This window comes from Ornithorhynchus anatinus, chromosome 21 (assembly GCF_004115215.2).
Source record: "Ornithorhynchus anatinus isolate Pmale09 chromosome 21, mOrnAna1.pri.v4, whole genome shotgun sequence".
NCBI classification, from domain to species: domain Eukaryota; kingdom Metazoa; phylum Chordata; class Mammalia; order Monotremata; family Ornithorhynchidae; genus Ornithorhynchus; species Ornithorhynchus anatinus.
The window spans coordinates 23,687,221-23,704,794 of NC_041748.1; the positions used below are offsets into that span (position 1 = coordinate 23,687,221).

The window sequence follows — 17,574 nt, forward strand, 5'->3', positions numbered from 1 at the left end:
ACCGTCCCCCGGCGGCTGGGTCGGCCTCCGTTCGCTCTTCTCCTTCCTTGTCGGTCACTGCATCGTTGGGCGGTGTGCTGCCCAGGTAACAGAATGCTCTGACGCCGGGTAGCTCTGGGTTTCCAATCTAGGTTGTGTTATCCCAAAGCACCTGGCTGATTTGGGGAAACAGTTTGGAATCATTTGCATGTGTTCGGGAGGATGGGGCTGGAGGGTGCAATCATCTGTGAACGCGATTCTAAATTGACCGTCTCCGGGACTCTCTTTTCCTGCGGTATTTGTTAAGTGCTTACTATGTGCCAGGCCCCCTACTAAGCCTGGAATAGATAGAAGAAAATCAGGTTAGACGCTGTCCACGTCCCACGTGGAGACGAGTTGGGCACTAAGGATTAGAATCCAGGTCCTTCTGACTCCCAGGATTCCAGAAATCACCTTGGAATCTGCTGTGCAGCCCCAAGTAATAACAATAATAATAATTTTGGCATTTGTTAAGCGCTTACTGTGTGCCGAGCACTGTTCTAAGCGCTGGGTAGATACAGGGTAATCAGATTGTCCCACGTGAGGCCCACAGTCTTAATCCCCATTTCACAGATGAGGTAACTGAGGCACCGCGAAGTTAAGTGACTTGCCCAGAGTCACACAGCTGACAGGTGGCGGAGCTGGGATTAGAACCCTCGACCTCTGACCCCCAAGGCCGTGCTCTTTCCACTGAGCCACGCTGCCTCTCTAATAGTGGGGGTATCAAGTGCTCGATAAATACCCTTGATCGACTGACTGATTTCCTCAGCTCTTCCTGTGTGCCAGGCACTGTGCTGAGCACTGGATTCGAGAGAGGACAATGAAATCAGATCCAGTCCCTGCCCCGCACAAGGCTCCCGGTCCAAGAGGGAGGGAGAGCTGCGATCTTATCGGTGATTTACAGAAGTGGACACGGAGGCCCAGAGAGGTTAAGTGAGTTGCCCAGGGTCATTCAGCAAACTCTTCTGATTAGATTAGATTGGAACTCAGAGCTCGTGACCTCCAGGCTCTCTCCGCTCTGCCCCCCCGGACCCGAACCGCAAGGGACCACTTCCTCGCTGCCCATCCGTCCAGAGGTAGGCCTCCCTTAATTTGGAGGCTCGGCCTCGCCGGCCGAAGGCTATCGCGTGGGAGTTACGAGGGGAGCCGCCGCCTCAGTCGTCTCCTCCTTCACCCGGTCGGATTTCCGTCCGTCCGTTGGGAAACGCGGGGCCGAAAACCGGCGCGAGCCCCTCCCTGGCAAGCACGGGCCCCTCCCGGAAACCCTTCCTCCCGGCCACCCTCCTCGCCCCGTCCACTCTCGCCTCCCGCCCCGGGGTCCCGCGTCCGGCTCCCTGCCTGTCCCCCGCGTCCTTCCTCGCGTCCGTCCCAGCCTGCTAACGGGCCCCCGCCTCCCGCCGTCCTCCGGCCCCTGCAGTTGGGCTCAGTGATTCCCTGGGCCCGCCTTCCCACTCCTCTCCCGGTCCGCATTCCCACCCGCCAAAACCTCCTCTCGGAAGCCTTCCCCGATTGCCGGGAGAGTGCGGATGCAGACCCAGCCCCGTCGTGTCTTGGCTTTCGTTCTCCTGTGTCTGAACGGTTTCCAGGACACCCTCCTCCGCTGCACTGTAGCCTCTTTGAGGGAAGGGCTCGCATCCGCTCGTTCTACTGTACTCTCCCCGGCTTTCGGGCTGTCACTGATTGATTGATTGATCGATTGCTGATAAGGCCTCAAATCTGCCCGTGCCTGCCCCCCCCCCCCCTGCCCAGGGAGGGGGAGCCGCCCCAACTCCGGAGTTGAGGGCTTGTCTCGGCCAGCACGGGAGCAGCGGGGGCCCAGCTCATTTCTGGGTTGTGAGGAGTTCCTGGCATCCCCTCTGTTAGATGGCTCTGTGACCTAGGTCCCATCCTGAGGAAAGGAGTTCAAAGAGAACCCGCGCAAAAGAAACGTGGTCCTTGAGCCCACCCTGCACACACATTCACCTACACCCACACGCATATGCATCCCCAAACCCAGCCTGGGGGGCCTGGAAGACCCGGCGGCCGTAGGTTCGGGGAGAAGATGACCCGGCCGCCTTCCAGGCCCAGCAGGCTAGGGTGCTCGTGTAATTCCCTCATGAAACCAGAGTCTGTCCTCAGTCCATCGGTCGCTCAGTGACGTTGATTGAGCACTTACTGTGCGCAGCGTCCTCGGCGAAGCACCGGAGAGAAGACGCTACAAGAGAGAAGCAGCGTGGCCTAGTAGAAAGCGCGCGGGCTTGGGAATCAGAGGACCCGGGTCCTAACCCTGGCTCCGTCACCTGTCCGTTGCGTGACCTGAGAAGTCGCCCGACTTCTGCGCCTCAGTTTTCTCTTCTGGAACGTGGGGGCTCGATACCTGTGTCTCTCTTAAACCCCGAGCCCCATGTAGGACCCGATTATCTCGTATCTACCGTTGGACTTAGGACAATGCTTGTCGCATAGTAAGGGCGTAACAGATTCTATTATTTTTGTGATGATGATTATGATAGATTACATCAGTAATTTTTAAATTTATATTAATGCCTGTCTCCCCCTCTAGGCCGTTAGCCTGTTGTGGGCAGGGAAGATCTACCAACTCTTGTTATACTGTCCTTTCCCAAGCCTTCATACGGTGGTCTGCACACAATAAGCGCTCGATAAATGCGATTGATTGAGACGGCCCCTGCCCACGAGGAGCTTCCTCTAACTCCAGCCTTCCCCCATCAGGTTGGGAGTCAGGAGTGATTTTGTGAAATTCCAGTGGTGAGGTGGCCAATCCTGGGATCATAACGTGCCTCCTCCATTCGGCGATTTGGGGAAGACAAGTCTGTCGGAGGAGGGGCCGGGGAGGAGAGGAGGAAAAAGAGAGGTAGAGGGGAGGAAGATAGGAGGAGGAGTTGGGCAGTTCTCTGGCGAGGCTCTTGGGATGGGCTGTGACCTCTGCTCGCTGTAGTCGCTCTGATTTGGCTTTCTGACCTCTGCTGCCCTTGCCTACCTGTTTTCAGAGCGGAGATTCCACGGGGCCCTGCCCCGGAGAGCCCTCTGGTCGGTGCCCGGCTCCCCGCGCCCGCTCCTAGCCCTCCCCCAGGGGCTTCGCTCGGAGCAGGCACGACTCCACTGTTGACCACCCAGCGGCCCTGCGGGTCCCCGCCCCGGCCTGCACTGGGAGGGGAAAACCAGCTACACCGGGAGTGGGGGAAATGCCCCAGGAACCCCCCTCCGCCGGGAAAACTGCCCACGGCCCTGGCATCCGTCTCCAGCGGTGGAGGACGGGGTTTGCGTGGGCCCGGGAAGGCGACCTTTCCGACCGGACCCAGGCTGGGCGTGGCGGGCCCCGGGAGCCCCGATCCCGGTCGGACGCCCGTGGCCGGCGGTCCTGGAGCGCGGGTGCCGCCGGCGGCCCCCCCCCCGGGCCGGGCCGGGGTGCGGGCGGTCCCCGGGGGGCCCCGCCCGGGGGCATCTGTGAGGCCGGGGCTCCGGTTACGGACCGGGCTCTGCCCGCGGTGGATACTGATGGAAGAGTCAATGAAATCGAAGGTCTCCAGGCAGGAGGCGCTGAGAGATGCCTGGCCACGATACGATTTCTGATTTAATAATGCGAACGAGAGGCTAGCCCTTTGTAATAATTAGGACTAATTACTGAGGAGGTGTTGACAGACGGCGAAGAGGAAACAAACTGCCTTTATCCCGTGGCTTAGAGTCAGATTACGAGTCTTGTGTTATCTGTTTCTCAGAGAGTCGAAGCTTCAATCATTCACCAAGTCTTCAAAGGCAGGGGGACCCTAACAATATACAGGATTTGGAGAGGAGCTATGAAATACGGCTTTGACTGGAGAGAGAGCCAAATTAATCCCCTTTCCATAAATTATCGTTAATTTTTCAGTTTGAATTACCGGAGAGGAATCTGCTTCTCATTCTGGGAGATAAATTGATGAAATATCAGGGGCCGCGCACGGTCGGGTTACCGGTCCCGGCCGCCTCCATCTTTCCCCCGCCGTCCCGGGGCTCCTGGGCTCGGGTTCCCCGACTGGGGTCGGGGGCTGTCGGGGGGCAGGCCCGGGTACGTTGCCGGGAGGCCGGGGGGGCCATCTCCCGCCATCTCGGGGAGAGGGAGGACGGGAGCGGGCCGGTCCCGCCGACCACCGGGGTTCCGATCCCCGGATCCGCCCGACACCCCCTCAACTCCGCTAAACCGACCTTGCCCGCTTCAGCCCCAGGGTCCCTAGTCGCAAAAGCCCCCCCATCCCCTCGCCTCCCCCCTCCACCACTCTGGCTCCCCTCTTGGCTCATCTCATCGGCACCTAGGGACACACGTTGGTTGGGTGGTGGATTTGGGCGGCTCTGACTGTAGACCGTTGTCTCCCGTACTACTGTGTGCCGAGCACTGTACTAAGCGCTTGGGAGAATACGCCTTAGCAATATAACAGATCCATTCCTAGTCCGCAGCGAGCTTACAGTCTAGAATTTGCAAGTTCCCTGCGGGCACTTGGTTTCTTGGGCTTCCCAAGTGGGTGCGCCTGGCCCCCCGGGGTCACTGAGTCACAGCCCTGCCAACGCGGAGCAGTCATTGCCCCCTGTGCCTCGGGCAGGCAGGGCAGTGAGGCATGGGGGACCTTAGTGCCACCACAGCCTGGCGCCGGGCAGGGGTCAGGCCAGTGGGGAGCCCGCGGTCAGCACAGGGGTGCCACGGCCCTTGGGGGGACTCTCTCCTCCTGCCCCGTCGCCCCTTGGCGTCGTGGGGTTGCCACCGGTGAGCCTGGCCCTAGGGGTGACGGGCAATCGGCCATCTTGATGGGAGTCAGAGGTCTCTGCCGTCTCTCAGCTATGTGACTGTGAGCAAGTCACTTTACTTCTCGGTGCTTCAGTTCCCTCGTCTGTAAAATGGGGATTAACTGTGAGCCTCACGTGGGACAACCTGATGACCCTGTATCTACCCCAGTGCTCTGCACATAGTAAGCGCTTAACAGATACCAACGTTATTATTATTATTATTGATGTCCACCAAGGTGTCTGGGGATCAGATGTTGGGACAGAGATAGTTCGGGTGGGCGTAAAGGGACATTCTGCCGGTGCTGACCCTGCCCTCCTTGGGTCGAGGGCTGGCAGGGGGCGCGGGAAGCGCCGGGCCAGGGACACTGGGGATCCGAGCCGACGGTGAATTATTGATTGTCCACCCCAGGTCCATGCTTTAATTAGGGTTTAAATATTTATCAGAGTTTTGTTGGGTTTTTACGACCAGCCTCCTTTGATGTCAGTTTCCCGGTTTGAGTGGACGGGGGGCGCCCGGGAAAGTCTCTTTCTAATGAATTTGGTCAGCGAGCGGCCCGGCCTGACTGTCCGCTGAAAGACCGGCGCTTGGGCTCCCGCCAGCCCCGAGGGGCGGCACAAAGGGGCCGTTGAGGAGGGGTCCGAGGCTGGGCTTCAAGGTCAGGCAGCGCGGACGATCGGAGCGGTGGCGTTGGGGGGAGTTTCCCACGTCGGGGCTGGAGCCCTGAGAGCGGGGGAAAGCGGCTGGGGGCCGGAGGGGACCCGTCCACCCGGGGAGCCATCCCTCCTCCCTCCCAGTGTCGGGTAACGAACAGCTCCCCCGTGAATCCGGCCGTGCCCGGCACCCACCCCCGCATCCTCGCCACCCCCACGGGTCGGCCCTCGGGGCTCCCCCGGCCGGCCCGGGCCTGTCTAGGCTGTGGGCAGCACCGGGCAGCAACAGCTGGGGCACGGCCCAGGCCCCCGAGGACGACGGGGATGGAGGAGACAGGCAGAAGCCTTGCCCCCGGGCCTCGCCGGGCTGGGAACGGTTCCCGTTCTGTGCGGCCTGGGCACGGTCCCATCGCCCCCCCAACACACAGGTCCGGAGGGCCCAGGACGAGCACACCGGCACGAGCCGGGGGGGCCCCGCGGTGCCAGCCGGCAGGGGGAGAGGGAGGGTCCGGGTGGGCGGAAGGGGCGCGGCACCGGCGGGCCCAGTGTGGGACAGCCCGGGGAGGGGGCGGATAGGGGAAGGAGCGGTGGGTGCCGTATCTCCGGCAGCCGGGCCTCGAGTTCCTCCGGCTCCCGACATTCCGCGTGGCCGCCCCGGCCGGCGCCGACAAACAGCCGGCGTTTCTCGCGGAGGGTCAGAGGGCCCGCGATTTCTAAAGTCTCAAATGGATTTCATTTTTGGGGGTCCCGGGTGCTTCGGTTTGACATTTTGAAGAACTAAAAATAAAGGAGTTATCCGGTGCGGGTTAGGTTTCATGTTCCTACGCGCCGTGGGAGGGGAAGACAAGCTATGGAACAGACAAATAAATAAACCCGCGGTGGAAACCGCGCCTCGCCGGGCGGGCGGCCGTGGCGCAAGCGGCCCGCCGTCAACGCCGGCCTCGCTCGCGGCGCCCGCGCCAATAAGATAGTCGGACCAGATTACGTGAAATTAGATTAATAAAGAGTAATTAGACATCATAAATCAAGCCAGCCGAAGGTATTGTCATGGGAAAACTATGCAGCTAGAATTAATTAGTTTCCAAATCAAGTCTTTATTTTAATTGCATAGAATGATGGAGGCCTTAATTACCCATGCATCATTTTGGCCCGCGCACTCCGGTGCTGCAACAACCGGAGAGGTTGGGTCTCTGGAATTTGGGGATCCCAAGAGGCAGAGTTTGCTTTGGCCCCAGGTCTGGACGTCCACTCCCGGGCCCCGGGCTCTGCCGGGGGAGAGGCTGGGCCGTGGGCACTGGTTGGCCCCGGGGTCTGGAGGGACTCCAGGTGAGGAGGCAGACCGCCTGGCCCGCCGGCGTCCACCCCCTCACGCCGGACGGCGTGGTCGTTTCCGCCCGGCGTGAGGTGAGACCGGGGCCCGGCCGCCCCTCGGCACCGCGACCTGGCCGACGTCGGTTCCGCCCGGGGGCGCTCGTGCGAGCGGGCCTGGCCGTTTCTGTGGTGTTGGCCGGGAGGCCCATCCGGGCGGCGGAGAGGTTCATCCCCGCCCGCCCCCGGCGCGCCCCGCCGGGGCTCCCCGTCACGTTTCTGCGGGTCGCGGCGGTGGCGGGCCCGAGGGTGGGCCCGCGAGGTCGGCCCGTTGAGGGGGCCCGGCTGCCTCAGTGGGGAAATCCTCGCCATCCGTCCGTTTCCATCGGGACGCCATTTGCCCGCCCGTTCCGAGCCCGGATAGATACCCACGGGGCCGGGAGGGGGCGGGAGGAGGGGCGCTCAGCGCCGCGTCCCGGGATCCACCCCCATCCTTCTTCGGCAAGGCCGGAGGGGATCGGGTCCTCCATCGGAGGCGCTCCCCGGCCCCCCACGTGAGCCGTCACCTGGGACTGTCTCACAGTGACCGATGGCGACGGTGTGGAGGACAGGAGGCCCGCTCTTCCCTAGGGGGATGGAGAGCCGTACCAGGCCCCGTCGGACCTCACCCCTCACCGCCGACTGCAGGCGCCGGGGACATCAAGACGGTGCCAGGGCGCGGGGCTCAAGGACCTCCCTGCCCCCTTGGCCAATCCCACGGGGGAAACGAGGAGTGGATTGGGGAAAGGCCGGGGGCAGGGAAGCCGGCCAGGGGACCGGTTCAGTTGGCAGTCTGTGTGGGGGGGGGTGGGTGGGGGGGGGTTAGCGTGCACGGTGCGTGTGTGTCCACACCGGGTTTCCAGCCCTTGGGCCCGTCTCGTCCCAGGCCGAACTGGGTTGGCCCAGGTTTGCCCGTTTACTCGGCTCCTGGGCGAAGAGGGCAGGACCAGGAAGGGATGGGGAAGGGAGCGCAGGGGAGGGACAGGGCACCGCACCCAGTGCGTGTCGGGCAGCCCAGAGACGCGGGGGCCAGTGCGGGCTGGAGTCTTGGGGTCAGCGGCCTCGGGGGTCCGGGAAGGTGCTCACGCTGTCCGTCTCGAAACAGGTGCCCGTGCCGGCCCGGAAGACGCGATGGCCCCACCCCCTCCAGACCCCCAGTTTGTGCTCCGAGGGGCAAACTCTGCCATCAACGCTCTACATTTCTGCCAGCGAGACCCCCACGGGCCCCCTGCTCTACTCTCGGGGTGAGTAAAAACCTGGCAGCTGAAGTCCGTCCTCCACTGTCTCCACCATCTTCACTGCCACAGTCTCCACAGCCACGCCATTCCCTCCAGGGTGGTCTCTACCATCCCCACTTGCCCCAGGGCTCACCTCAGCCTCCCGCTCTCAAACGTGGTCCCCGAATCTCCCCTCCCAGCCCCTCCTCAGTTCCACCCATCCCCGCCCTCCGATCGTCAATCAGCCAAGGGTTTTCTCCCCACTCCCCCCAACTCGCCCCTCGCTTCCGTCTGCAGGTCGTTGAGCGGGCTGGTCCACGTCTGGAACCTGGAGACCCGTCGGGTGGACGCGGTCCTGGATGGCCACGACGGGAAGTCCGTGCTGTGGCTGGAGACGCTGGCCGGGAAGAACCTGCTCCTCAGGTCGGGGGCAAGGGAGGGCGGCTCCAGGGTAGGGACCCCGGCCTTCGCCGGGCCTGCGGATGGTCAGAGCAGAGCGCCGGGAGGTGGGAGCCCCGGGCTTGGTCCCAACTCACCTGACCTCTCTGGGCCTCAGTTTCCTCCTCCGAAAAATGGGAATCAGAGACCTTGGACCCTCAGATTTAGTGCCAAGCACTTGGGAGAACCCAACCCTGGCATTTGGGTCCTTTACTCCTGTCCCCGCACTTGCACGGAAGTGGAGGCTTCAGGTGATGGTGATGATGAGATGATGATAACCGGGGTATCTGTCGTGCGCTTACTTTGTGGCGAGCACTGTACTAAGCGCAGAGAGACAAGCAAGATAAGTCCCACGTGGGGCTCAGAGTCTACGTAGGAGGGGCTACAGGTATTGATCCCCCATTATACAGAGAAGCAGCGTGGCTCAGTGGAAAGAGCCCGGGCTTGGGAGTCAGAGGTCATGGGTTCGAATCCCGGCTCTGCCGCTGGTCAGCTGTGTGACGGTGGGCAAGTCACTTCACTTCTCTGGGCCTCAGTTACTTCATCTGTAATATGGGGATTAACTGTGAGCCTCACGTAGGACAACCTGATGACCCTGTATCTATCCCAGCGCTTAGAACAGTGCTGTTAACAAATACCAACATTATTAAACCGAGGCGTGGAAAACATAGGTGACCTGCTCAAGGTCATGCAGCCGGATTAGTGGCTGAGCTGAGATGAGAGCCCCAGGCCCATGCTCTTTCCACTAAGGTCCCGCTGCTTCTCGACTGATTGATTTATGTGTCATTTATGTAGTTTTCTCGACAATCTAAGTTATAATTACTTTGGTACTTGTTAAGTGCTTACTAAGTGCCAAGCACTGTTCTAAGCACTGGGGCAGATACGAGTGAATCAGGTTGGCTACATTCCCTGTCCCACATGGGACTCACCGCCTAAGTAGGAAGGATTTAATCCCCATTTGACCAGTGAAGTAACCGAGGCCCAGAGAAGTGCAGTGACTTGTCCGAGGTCACACAGCAGACACGTTGCAGAATTAGGTTTAGAACCCAGGTCCTCTGACTCTCAGGCTCTTTCTGCTAGGCCACACCTTTCCTCTGTTCAGCTCTTTGGTCCTGATGGTTGTGCGTGTGCAGCTTCCTGCCTTATCCTTCTCCTCCTCCGGTTTTCACTGCCTGGACATCGTTTCTGTCTGTGTGTACGTCCGTCCGTTAGACGGGGAACTCCTTGAGGGCGGGGGATGTGGATCTTGCCTCCATTGTGCTCTTGGAAACACTGGGTACAGCAGTCAGCCTGCAATCAGCCCCCACCCCAGATTCCTCCCCCCACCTCCGAGGTCCCGGTGCCCCTGGGTGCGAGGGGAAGTGAGAAAAAGAGATCAGGGCTACAGCATCCCTTGGGCGGACCGGCAGTCGCAACGCTGGATGCCCAGGAGCCCCAAGCCCGGGCCAGGAACGGATCCCCAAGCTCGCGGGGGGCCCGGCGAGGGCCTGATGAAGGACAGGGCCCAGCACGGCTACCTGGGTTGGGGGGAGGCAACCGAGGCCCTCTTCCCGCTCCCCCGCTCTCCTGCCCGCCCGCCCTCCATCGCCTCCACTGTTTGATGTCCCGAGTCCCTGGCAGCAGCTGCATCTCGGCTCCATCCCGGGCATGGAGAGGGAGGGGGCCTGAGCCCGGGCTCCCCCGCCTTATTTGCCTACAGCTTCCGCCCCGCGATAACACCGCCGATACCAGCGACAAGGGCCTCGTTAAAGACTGACGCCTGAAAGGATTCTGTAGTTGCTCTTACCAGGTGATGAGTTGAGGGCGAGCAGCCCCCGGCCACTTCCCCGCGTCTGTCACGCGCCCATTGTCTCGACCCGGAGCCCGGCGGCCCCTGGACGGGCCCTCTCACCTGCCCTGAGCCTCGCCCGCCTGCTCCCGCCCCCCACCTACCCATCCATCAGCCTACCCCATCGCCTGTTATTGTTGGACGAGGTGTCGGGGAAGTAAAACAGAGATAGTGGACACCATCCCTGTCTCAAAGGAGGTTCTGAGATGGTGGGGATGGAGGCGGGAGAGACGTGGGGATGAGAAGCAGCCTGGCCTAGTGGAGCGACCGTGAGCCTGGGAGGTCTAATCCCGAGCCCACTCTTTACCTGCTCTGTGACCTTGGTCGAGTCACTTAACCTCTCTAGGTCTCATCCCCTCAGCTAGACGATGAAGATTCAATACCTGTTGTCCCTCCTGATTAGATTTTGAGCCCCAGAAGGGACATGATTATGTGGGGTTGGGGAAGGAGAGACGGTGGGTTAGGGGTGGGGTGTGGGATGGTCCGTGTTGGGTCACGGGGAGACAATCAGGGATGGAGAAGGGAGAAGCGGAGATATTGGACGGTCCGTGCTGGGTTCATTCATTCAGTAGCATTTATTGAACGCTTACTATGTGCAGAGCACTGGACTAAGCGCTTGGAACGTACAAATCGGCAACAGATCGAGACAGTCCCCGTCCAATAACGGGCTTACAGTCTAATCGACGGGCTGGGGGAGAGTCAAAGGTGTTGGATGGGTCCGTGCAGGGTCACTGGGGGAGAGACAGGGTTGGAGGGGGGAGATTCAGGGGGTGTTGAGGGGGTCAGTGCTGGGTCACTGGGGGAGAGTTGGGATCAGTGAGGAGAGGTCGGGGTGTGGGATGGTCCATCGGGCCGTCAGCATGCGGTTTCTGTTGTGGAAGGAGGTCCAGGCTGGTTGGACTTTGGCTCTCATTCGCCCCCTCTTCAAATCCCTTCTGACCTCCCATCTCCCTTCAGGAGGTCCTGCCGGGCCAACTGCTCATCTCCCCACCCCGTTTCCCCCCAAATCACCCCGCAGCACGTGTCCCCTAAACACCTAAGTATCCCCCCCTCCCCGCTGGAGCACATAAGTACAGACCCATAAACTCTTTTCCTTCCCTCTATTTAGAATTTATCTTCATGTCCATTTCCCCTGTTGGAATGGAAGTTGTTTGAGGGCAGGGATTGTGTCTGTGCACTTTCTTATCCTCTCCCAAACGCTTACTTTGGTTTTCTTTGTTTGTTTTCTTCTCGGTATTTGTTAAGCGCTTACTGAGTGCCAGGTACTGAGTCAGAGGACGTGTGTGTCCTCATGCCACCTCCGCCATTTGTCTGCTTTGTGACCTTGGGCAAGTCACTTAGCTTCTCCGTGCCTCAGTTACCCCATCTGTAAAATGGGGATTAAAAGTGTGAGCCCCACGTGGGACAACCTGATTACCCTGCATCTACCCCAGCTCTTAGAACAGTGCTTAGCACATCGTAAGCGCTTAACAGATACCGTAATTATTCATGATTATTATTAAAAGTAATCAGGTTGGACACAGTCCGTATTCTCAATGGGGCTCGCAGGCTTAATCCCCATTTTACAGATGAGGTAACTGAGGCATAGAGAAGTGAAGTGACTTGCCCGAGGTCACCCAGCAGACAAGTGGCAGAGCCGGGATTAGAACCCAGGCCCTCCCACCACCCAGGCTTGGGTGTCACTAGGCCACGCCGCTTCCGCTCTGCATACAGTAGGTTCTCAGTACAGAGGATTGATTGATTGGGAATCGATATGGCCTTACTAGAAAGAACACGGGACTGGGAGTCAGGAGTCCTGAGTTCTAGCCCCATCTCTTCCCGAATCCGCTGTGTGACCTCGGGTCAGTCCCCCTCTCTGGGCTTCAGTTTCCCCCTTCGAACAGTGAGGCCCTGTGAGCCCCAAGGGGGTCGGGCCCGCGCCCCATCCAGTGACCCCACTGTAGCTCAGCAACGGCCGTCCGCGTCATCGCCGCCCTCCGTGCGTGGTCGAACAGTCGCTCGCTTGTCCAGCCAGGGACGCGGCCTGCGGATCTGTCTGTGGGACCTGGCGGAAGGAAGGAACACGGTGGCCGATGCCTGGTCCTCGGAGAGCGTGGGCTTCTGCAAGTGTTCGCTGCTGGCCGCGGCCGCCGGACGCTGGCTGCTGGCCGTGCCGGGGAAGGACATGGAGGAGGTGGGTGCCGGCCGGTCCTCCCCCTCTAGTGCCCGCTGGCGTCCGGGAGCAGCCGGGGCCAGGCGTGGGGGTCTGCAGGGCGGGGGCCGGTGGGGGTGGGCCCGGACACCTGGCAGGAGGAAGGCTGAGAGTCACCAAACACCCGGCGTAGTGCTGCACGCCCAGGAGGCATCCAGTACAGTGTGCTGCTCACGGCAGGTTCCCGGGACATCACCCTGCAAACGTTAGACACCCAGTACGGCACTCTGCACATCGTTGGCTCCCGGTCAATACCGCCAGTCAGTCGATTGATTTGATTGACGAATTCTTCCCGGGCTAACTCTCCCTTCTGTCTAAGTTCATTTCCCAATCACTCAGTCGATGCGATCAATGCGCCCCCACCCCCCGACCCCCACCAAATCCCACCCCCTTCCCTCCGGACCTGCCGCTCACCATCTCCTCGCCTGCAGACCCACCACGTTAGAGGGTCAGGGATGGCCATCCGTCCCGCCGAGCTTCCCCCACCCTGACGGCCGGCCTCCCCGAGTGAGGTGGGCGCATGCGTTGGTGACTGTGGGCGAGCACAGCAGGCACTGGCCGCTGACCAGGGGACTGGTCTTGTCTCGCAGCGGGCTCAGTCCGTGTAGACTGGGTATCTGTTTGTCGGCCGTGGCATTTTAAATCGCCGGTCGTGAGTTCCACACACTCCTCCCGCCGATATGCCAGCAACATATTGGGAGGCACATTAATGCGGGGAAGGGAAAGGGCGGGTTTCCTCTCCGCCCTCTGGAACCACCAGGAACACCCGTCACCTCGGGCACTGACAACCTCTTCCTCCCGAGCCGGGGCCCGGGGGGCTCCCTCCCTCCTGCTCTCCCCCAGCGAGCCGCCCCAGCCAGGCTTCTCGCGGCCCCGCTCGGACGCCCCGGGCGGCGGGCCGGACCCGGGGGAGGCCACAGCAGGACGGCAGTGTCCTTCTACGGGCACCGGGCCTCTGTCGGTTCATCCGCCCCGGAACCAAGGCAGGCGGGGGCCGGGGCGGCCTAAACCCCCACGGGCGCCCTTTGTCGTACGGCTCTGCCGCGATCGACCGGTCGGTCGGCGAGAGGCCCGGGGCCCGGTGACGGGGAGGTGGTCCCGGACTCGCAGTACGCGGTCAGCGCTCCCCGCCCCCCACCTCCCCCCCCGGGGTTCTGTGCGCCGGGGAGGCGAACGGCGCGTCTGGAGCCCCGAGTGCCGTGAGTCAGCCGCGGAGGTTGGCGTGACAGACGGTCCAGCCCCGAAACCCGCGGCGTACACCGGGACCGGCAACCCAGGAGGCCGCGGGCACCGGGAGCCGTCTGCCGCGGAGCCCCGCCGCGCGCTGCCTCAAGGCGTGTTCCGTCCTCGGACGCCACAAGCCCACGCTCGCTTATCCGCGCGGTGCGTTACCTGCAGGTCCGGGCAACGCAGGAAGGTGGGAAATCGGGCCCCGCGTGGTAGGTGGGGGGGCGGAGCCGCCCTTCGGTCGACGGTCACCTGCCGGGTGCAGGGCGTTCGCTATACCCGGCGCCGGCCGGGAGGACGCTCCAGTTGGTCAGCACGACCCCCGGCCACAAGGAGCTTCCCGGCCAGTGGGAGCGATGGACCCTGAATCAGTTGGCAGCTAGAGGAAAAGCGGGCATAGAGCCAAGGAGGTGGACCGTCCAGCGGTCCGCTATGACAGGCCCCTGAGAGGGCCACGGGGGGACCACTCAGTATGTCAGATAAAACGGTCCGCCCCCCCCCCGCCCCCAGCCTCACTGCACCCCCCTCCCCGATCCTTCCCCCCCCCCAGGGGCCGGGGTAGGTCTAATTACGGGATTCCGTTCCAAGACTCCCTCGGAGTCAATAGAGGGGAGCTTGTCCCAACCCCTGCTAATCATCTTAAAACACTCTTGTTTGTACAGCAGACGCTGGGCTGGCGCCCGGCCAGCTAACTTGTTTTCCCAATGTCAGGTTCAGGTCCTGGATCTGCCCTCCAAGACGTCAGTCTGTACCTTGAAGCCAGCGGTGGGTGCCAAGCTAGGCGTGCCCATGTGCCTGAAGCTGTGGCAGGTAAGGCCCCCAGCCTGCTAATTGTGAAACCCTCACCCGCAGCTCCCTCCTCCTTGCTCCCCGCCCCCCGTTCTCCCCCACCACCGCCATCTTCTTCCCCTCCTCCTCCTCCTCCTCCTCCTCCTCATCCACCTCCTCCTCCACCACTTCCGTAGCCCGTGAATCATCCTCTGTGCCGGGGAACGCTGCTCTTGAGAAACGCAGGGCACGCATGGGCACCTGCGTGGGCACACGTGGGCACCCGCGTGGGCACACACACACACACATGCCGGTATGCACACAGATGCTGCCCACACACATACCCCGGTGTGCGTAGCCAAGTCTTTCCCCATCGTTTCAGAAATATTACGCCCCGGCCTCTGCTCTCTGGACCTCCGCTGGTCTGCCTTTAGTCTTTCAGCCCCTGCTGGTCCGGCTTCACTGGCCCGGCCTCTGCTGGCTCCGCTTCACTCTTTTGGCCTCTGCTTTCCCGGCCTCCACTGTCCCATTCCCCGCCGCCGGCCGGGCTCCACCGTCTCCATCTCCGCTGGCCTGGCCTCGGCGCTCCCCAGCCTCCCAAGGAGGCTGTTTGGAAAGCGGGTGGGGAACACGGAGGGCACAACGCGGCCTGGTGGACAGACCACCCGGCCGGGAGTCCGAGGACCTGGATTCTGATCCCGGCTCCCCCACGTGTCTGCCGAGTGACCTTGGGCAAGTCACTTCACTTCTCTGTACCTCAGTCACCTCATCTATCAAATGGGGATTAGGACTGTGAGCCCCTTGTGGGCCAGAGACGGTGTCCAACCTGATTAGCTTGTATCTAACCCAGCACGTAGAACAGTGCTTGACACAAAGTAAGCCCTTAAATACCAGTATTATTATTATTTTTACCAGAGGGCTGCTTGCTCTTTTCCTCTTCCTTGACCCCAAACCCAGGTGGCCACCAGAGTTGGGGACTGACCATCCCACTACCTGGGGGCCAGTGGTCGGCGGGGGCCAGGGCAAGAATCTCCCTGAGCTCCCCAGTGTCTCCACTTGAAACTGGGGGCCGTTTCCCCGCACGCTTTCCCAGGCAAGTGGGAGCTCCAGACAGCCGTGGGTATCGTGTAATTCCCCCAGTGCTTAGAACAGTGTTTCATGCATAGTAAACGCTTATTACCATTAAAAAAAAAAGGACAGTCCCGGGCCCAAGGAGGATGAGTCCCGCAGGAGAAGCAGCACGGCCTGATGGATAGTGCCTGGGCCTGGGAGTCAGAAGGACCTGGGTTCTAATCCTCCGCTTGTCTGCTCTGTGACCCTGGGCAAGTCACTTAACCTCTCTGTGCCTCAGTTACTTGCCTCATCTGTAAAATGGAGATTAATACCGTGAGCTCCATGTGGTACATGGTCTGTGCCCCACCTGATTATCTTGTATCAACCCCGGCCTTTAATACAGTATCTGGCACATAGTAGATACTTGACAAATACCCTAAAAAGAAATATCCACCTTAGGAAGGTTGTCCCGGCCAGCATGTTATACCCCATCACCGCCGGTCCTGGCGGCTGGCATTTAACAACCCTGGAGAATCAGTACTGTTGTGCTGGGTGCCTGCTGCGGGCGGAAGATCGTGCCGGGTGGTTACTGTGTGCAGGATGCTGTACTGGGCGCCTGCTGAGTGCAGAGCAGTGTGCTGGGCGGCTACCGTGTGCGGGGAACTCTGCTGAGCAGTGACTGTGGAGGGCACTGTGCTGGGCAGTTACTGTGTGCAGGGTGCCGAGCTGGGCGGGCACTTTGAGACGGGGGCTGGTCTGGGCATTAACACAGTGCAGGGCACTGTACGGGGCAACCGGTTCTCTGCCGCTCATGCTCTCCGCGCCTGGGACGGCCGGAGATGCGCCGTTCCCTGGCGGTGGTGGTTGGATGGTCTCCCCTTGTTCCGCCGGTATCCTGGCATCGGCCTGAACCTCCCCAGCTGCCCAGCAGAGCCGTCGTGGGGCTCCCCTCTGCCTCCTCCCAGGCGGAACCCGAACCAGTTCTCACTGGCCTCCAGACCATCAGGGGAAACGGACACCCATCGTGGCTCCCGTGGGAACCGTGGGGACCCGGTACAGCGCTCTTCACCGGCAGGCACACAGTGGGCACCCAATATAGCACCCTGCACACGGGCCCCACCCTGGTCCAGCCCTCTCCCTTCCATCCTGCTTTTTCCCCCTTTCTTTTCCTTTCCTCTCCTCTCCCCAGCTTCCCCTCCTCTCCCCTTCATTCCTCATCCTGCTCCTCCCAAGGTCCTCACCCGCCATCCCGCCGGAGCCGGAACCTCCGGCCAACCCCCTCCCTCTCTCCCCGCCCCCTCCCACGTCCATCCCGTCCGGTGGTTGGAGAGGTGTGGGGGCCCGGCCCGGGAGTGCGGGCCCGTCAGTGGGGCGAGAGCCCGGGGGGCGTAGCAGTGGGCGTCCCCCGAGAGGAGCCCCCGTGAGAATCTGACTTCCCTTCCTCCTCCTCTTCATCCACCTCCTCCCCGTCCTCCTCCTCCCCCTGCGCTCGCCCCCACCTCCCCTCCGTCCAGCCTCACCCAGGCCCCGGGGCCATCGCGGGGACCGCCCTCCTGAGGGTCAGCCGCTCTCCGCGCTGAAGGAATGATGGATATATTCCTCGAGTGTGACACGTAACCCAGGAACGCTCTCCTCCCCGAGTTATTTCAGAGGCTTAAATAAATTAGGTGTGTGCCCAGGGTGCGGTGCCCTTTGGCCCGGGCCCCCATCCATCACAATCGCCCGCGATTGGTTCCAGGGGGTTCCGCCGCTTAACCCTTGTGGCGCCCCCGGGCCGTAGCTCCCGCGGGGAGGGAGCCAGCCAAGATGGCGGCAACGGCCACCACAGCCGGCCCGAGGTGCCGCCGTCCCCGCGGGAGGAACCGTGGGGGTGGCGGCGAGGCGGGGCAGGGACCGCCGCCCCGGGCAGAGTCCGGGGCGGGAGGTGGGGCGCGGGAACCAGAAAGGCGACGATGACGAGCATCGTGGTCACTGTTCAGCGCTTGCTGCGTGCCGAGCGCTGTGCGGAGCACTGGGGGAGATACGGGAGAAGAGGATGAGACACGGTCTCTGTCCCGCCCGGGGCTCATAGTCTAAGGGAAAGGAGA

The 17,574-nt window shown here is 61.8% G+C and overlaps 1 protein-coding gene across 2 annotated transcripts in view; it reads left to right on the forward strand.

Annotated features, from left to right (window-relative positions):
* Positions 1-17,574, forward strand: part of GNB1L (G protein subunit beta 1 like) — a 38,350-nt gene that overhangs the window by 17,136 nt on the left and 3,640 nt on the right. For both annotated transcript variants that reach the window (XM_029049060.1, XM_029049061.2), the window contains exons 3-6: positions 7,871-8,009; positions 8,280-8,405; positions 12,259-12,421; positions 14,378-14,476. In XM_029049060.1, the coding sequence (XP_028904893.1) occupies positions 7,897-8,009; positions 8,280-8,405; positions 12,259-12,421; positions 14,378-14,476 (501 nt within the window). In that variant the 5' untranslated portion in view covers positions 7,871-7,896. The remainder of the gene's footprint in view (positions 1-7,870; positions 8,010-8,279; positions 8,406-12,258; positions 12,422-14,377; positions 14,477-17,574) is intronic.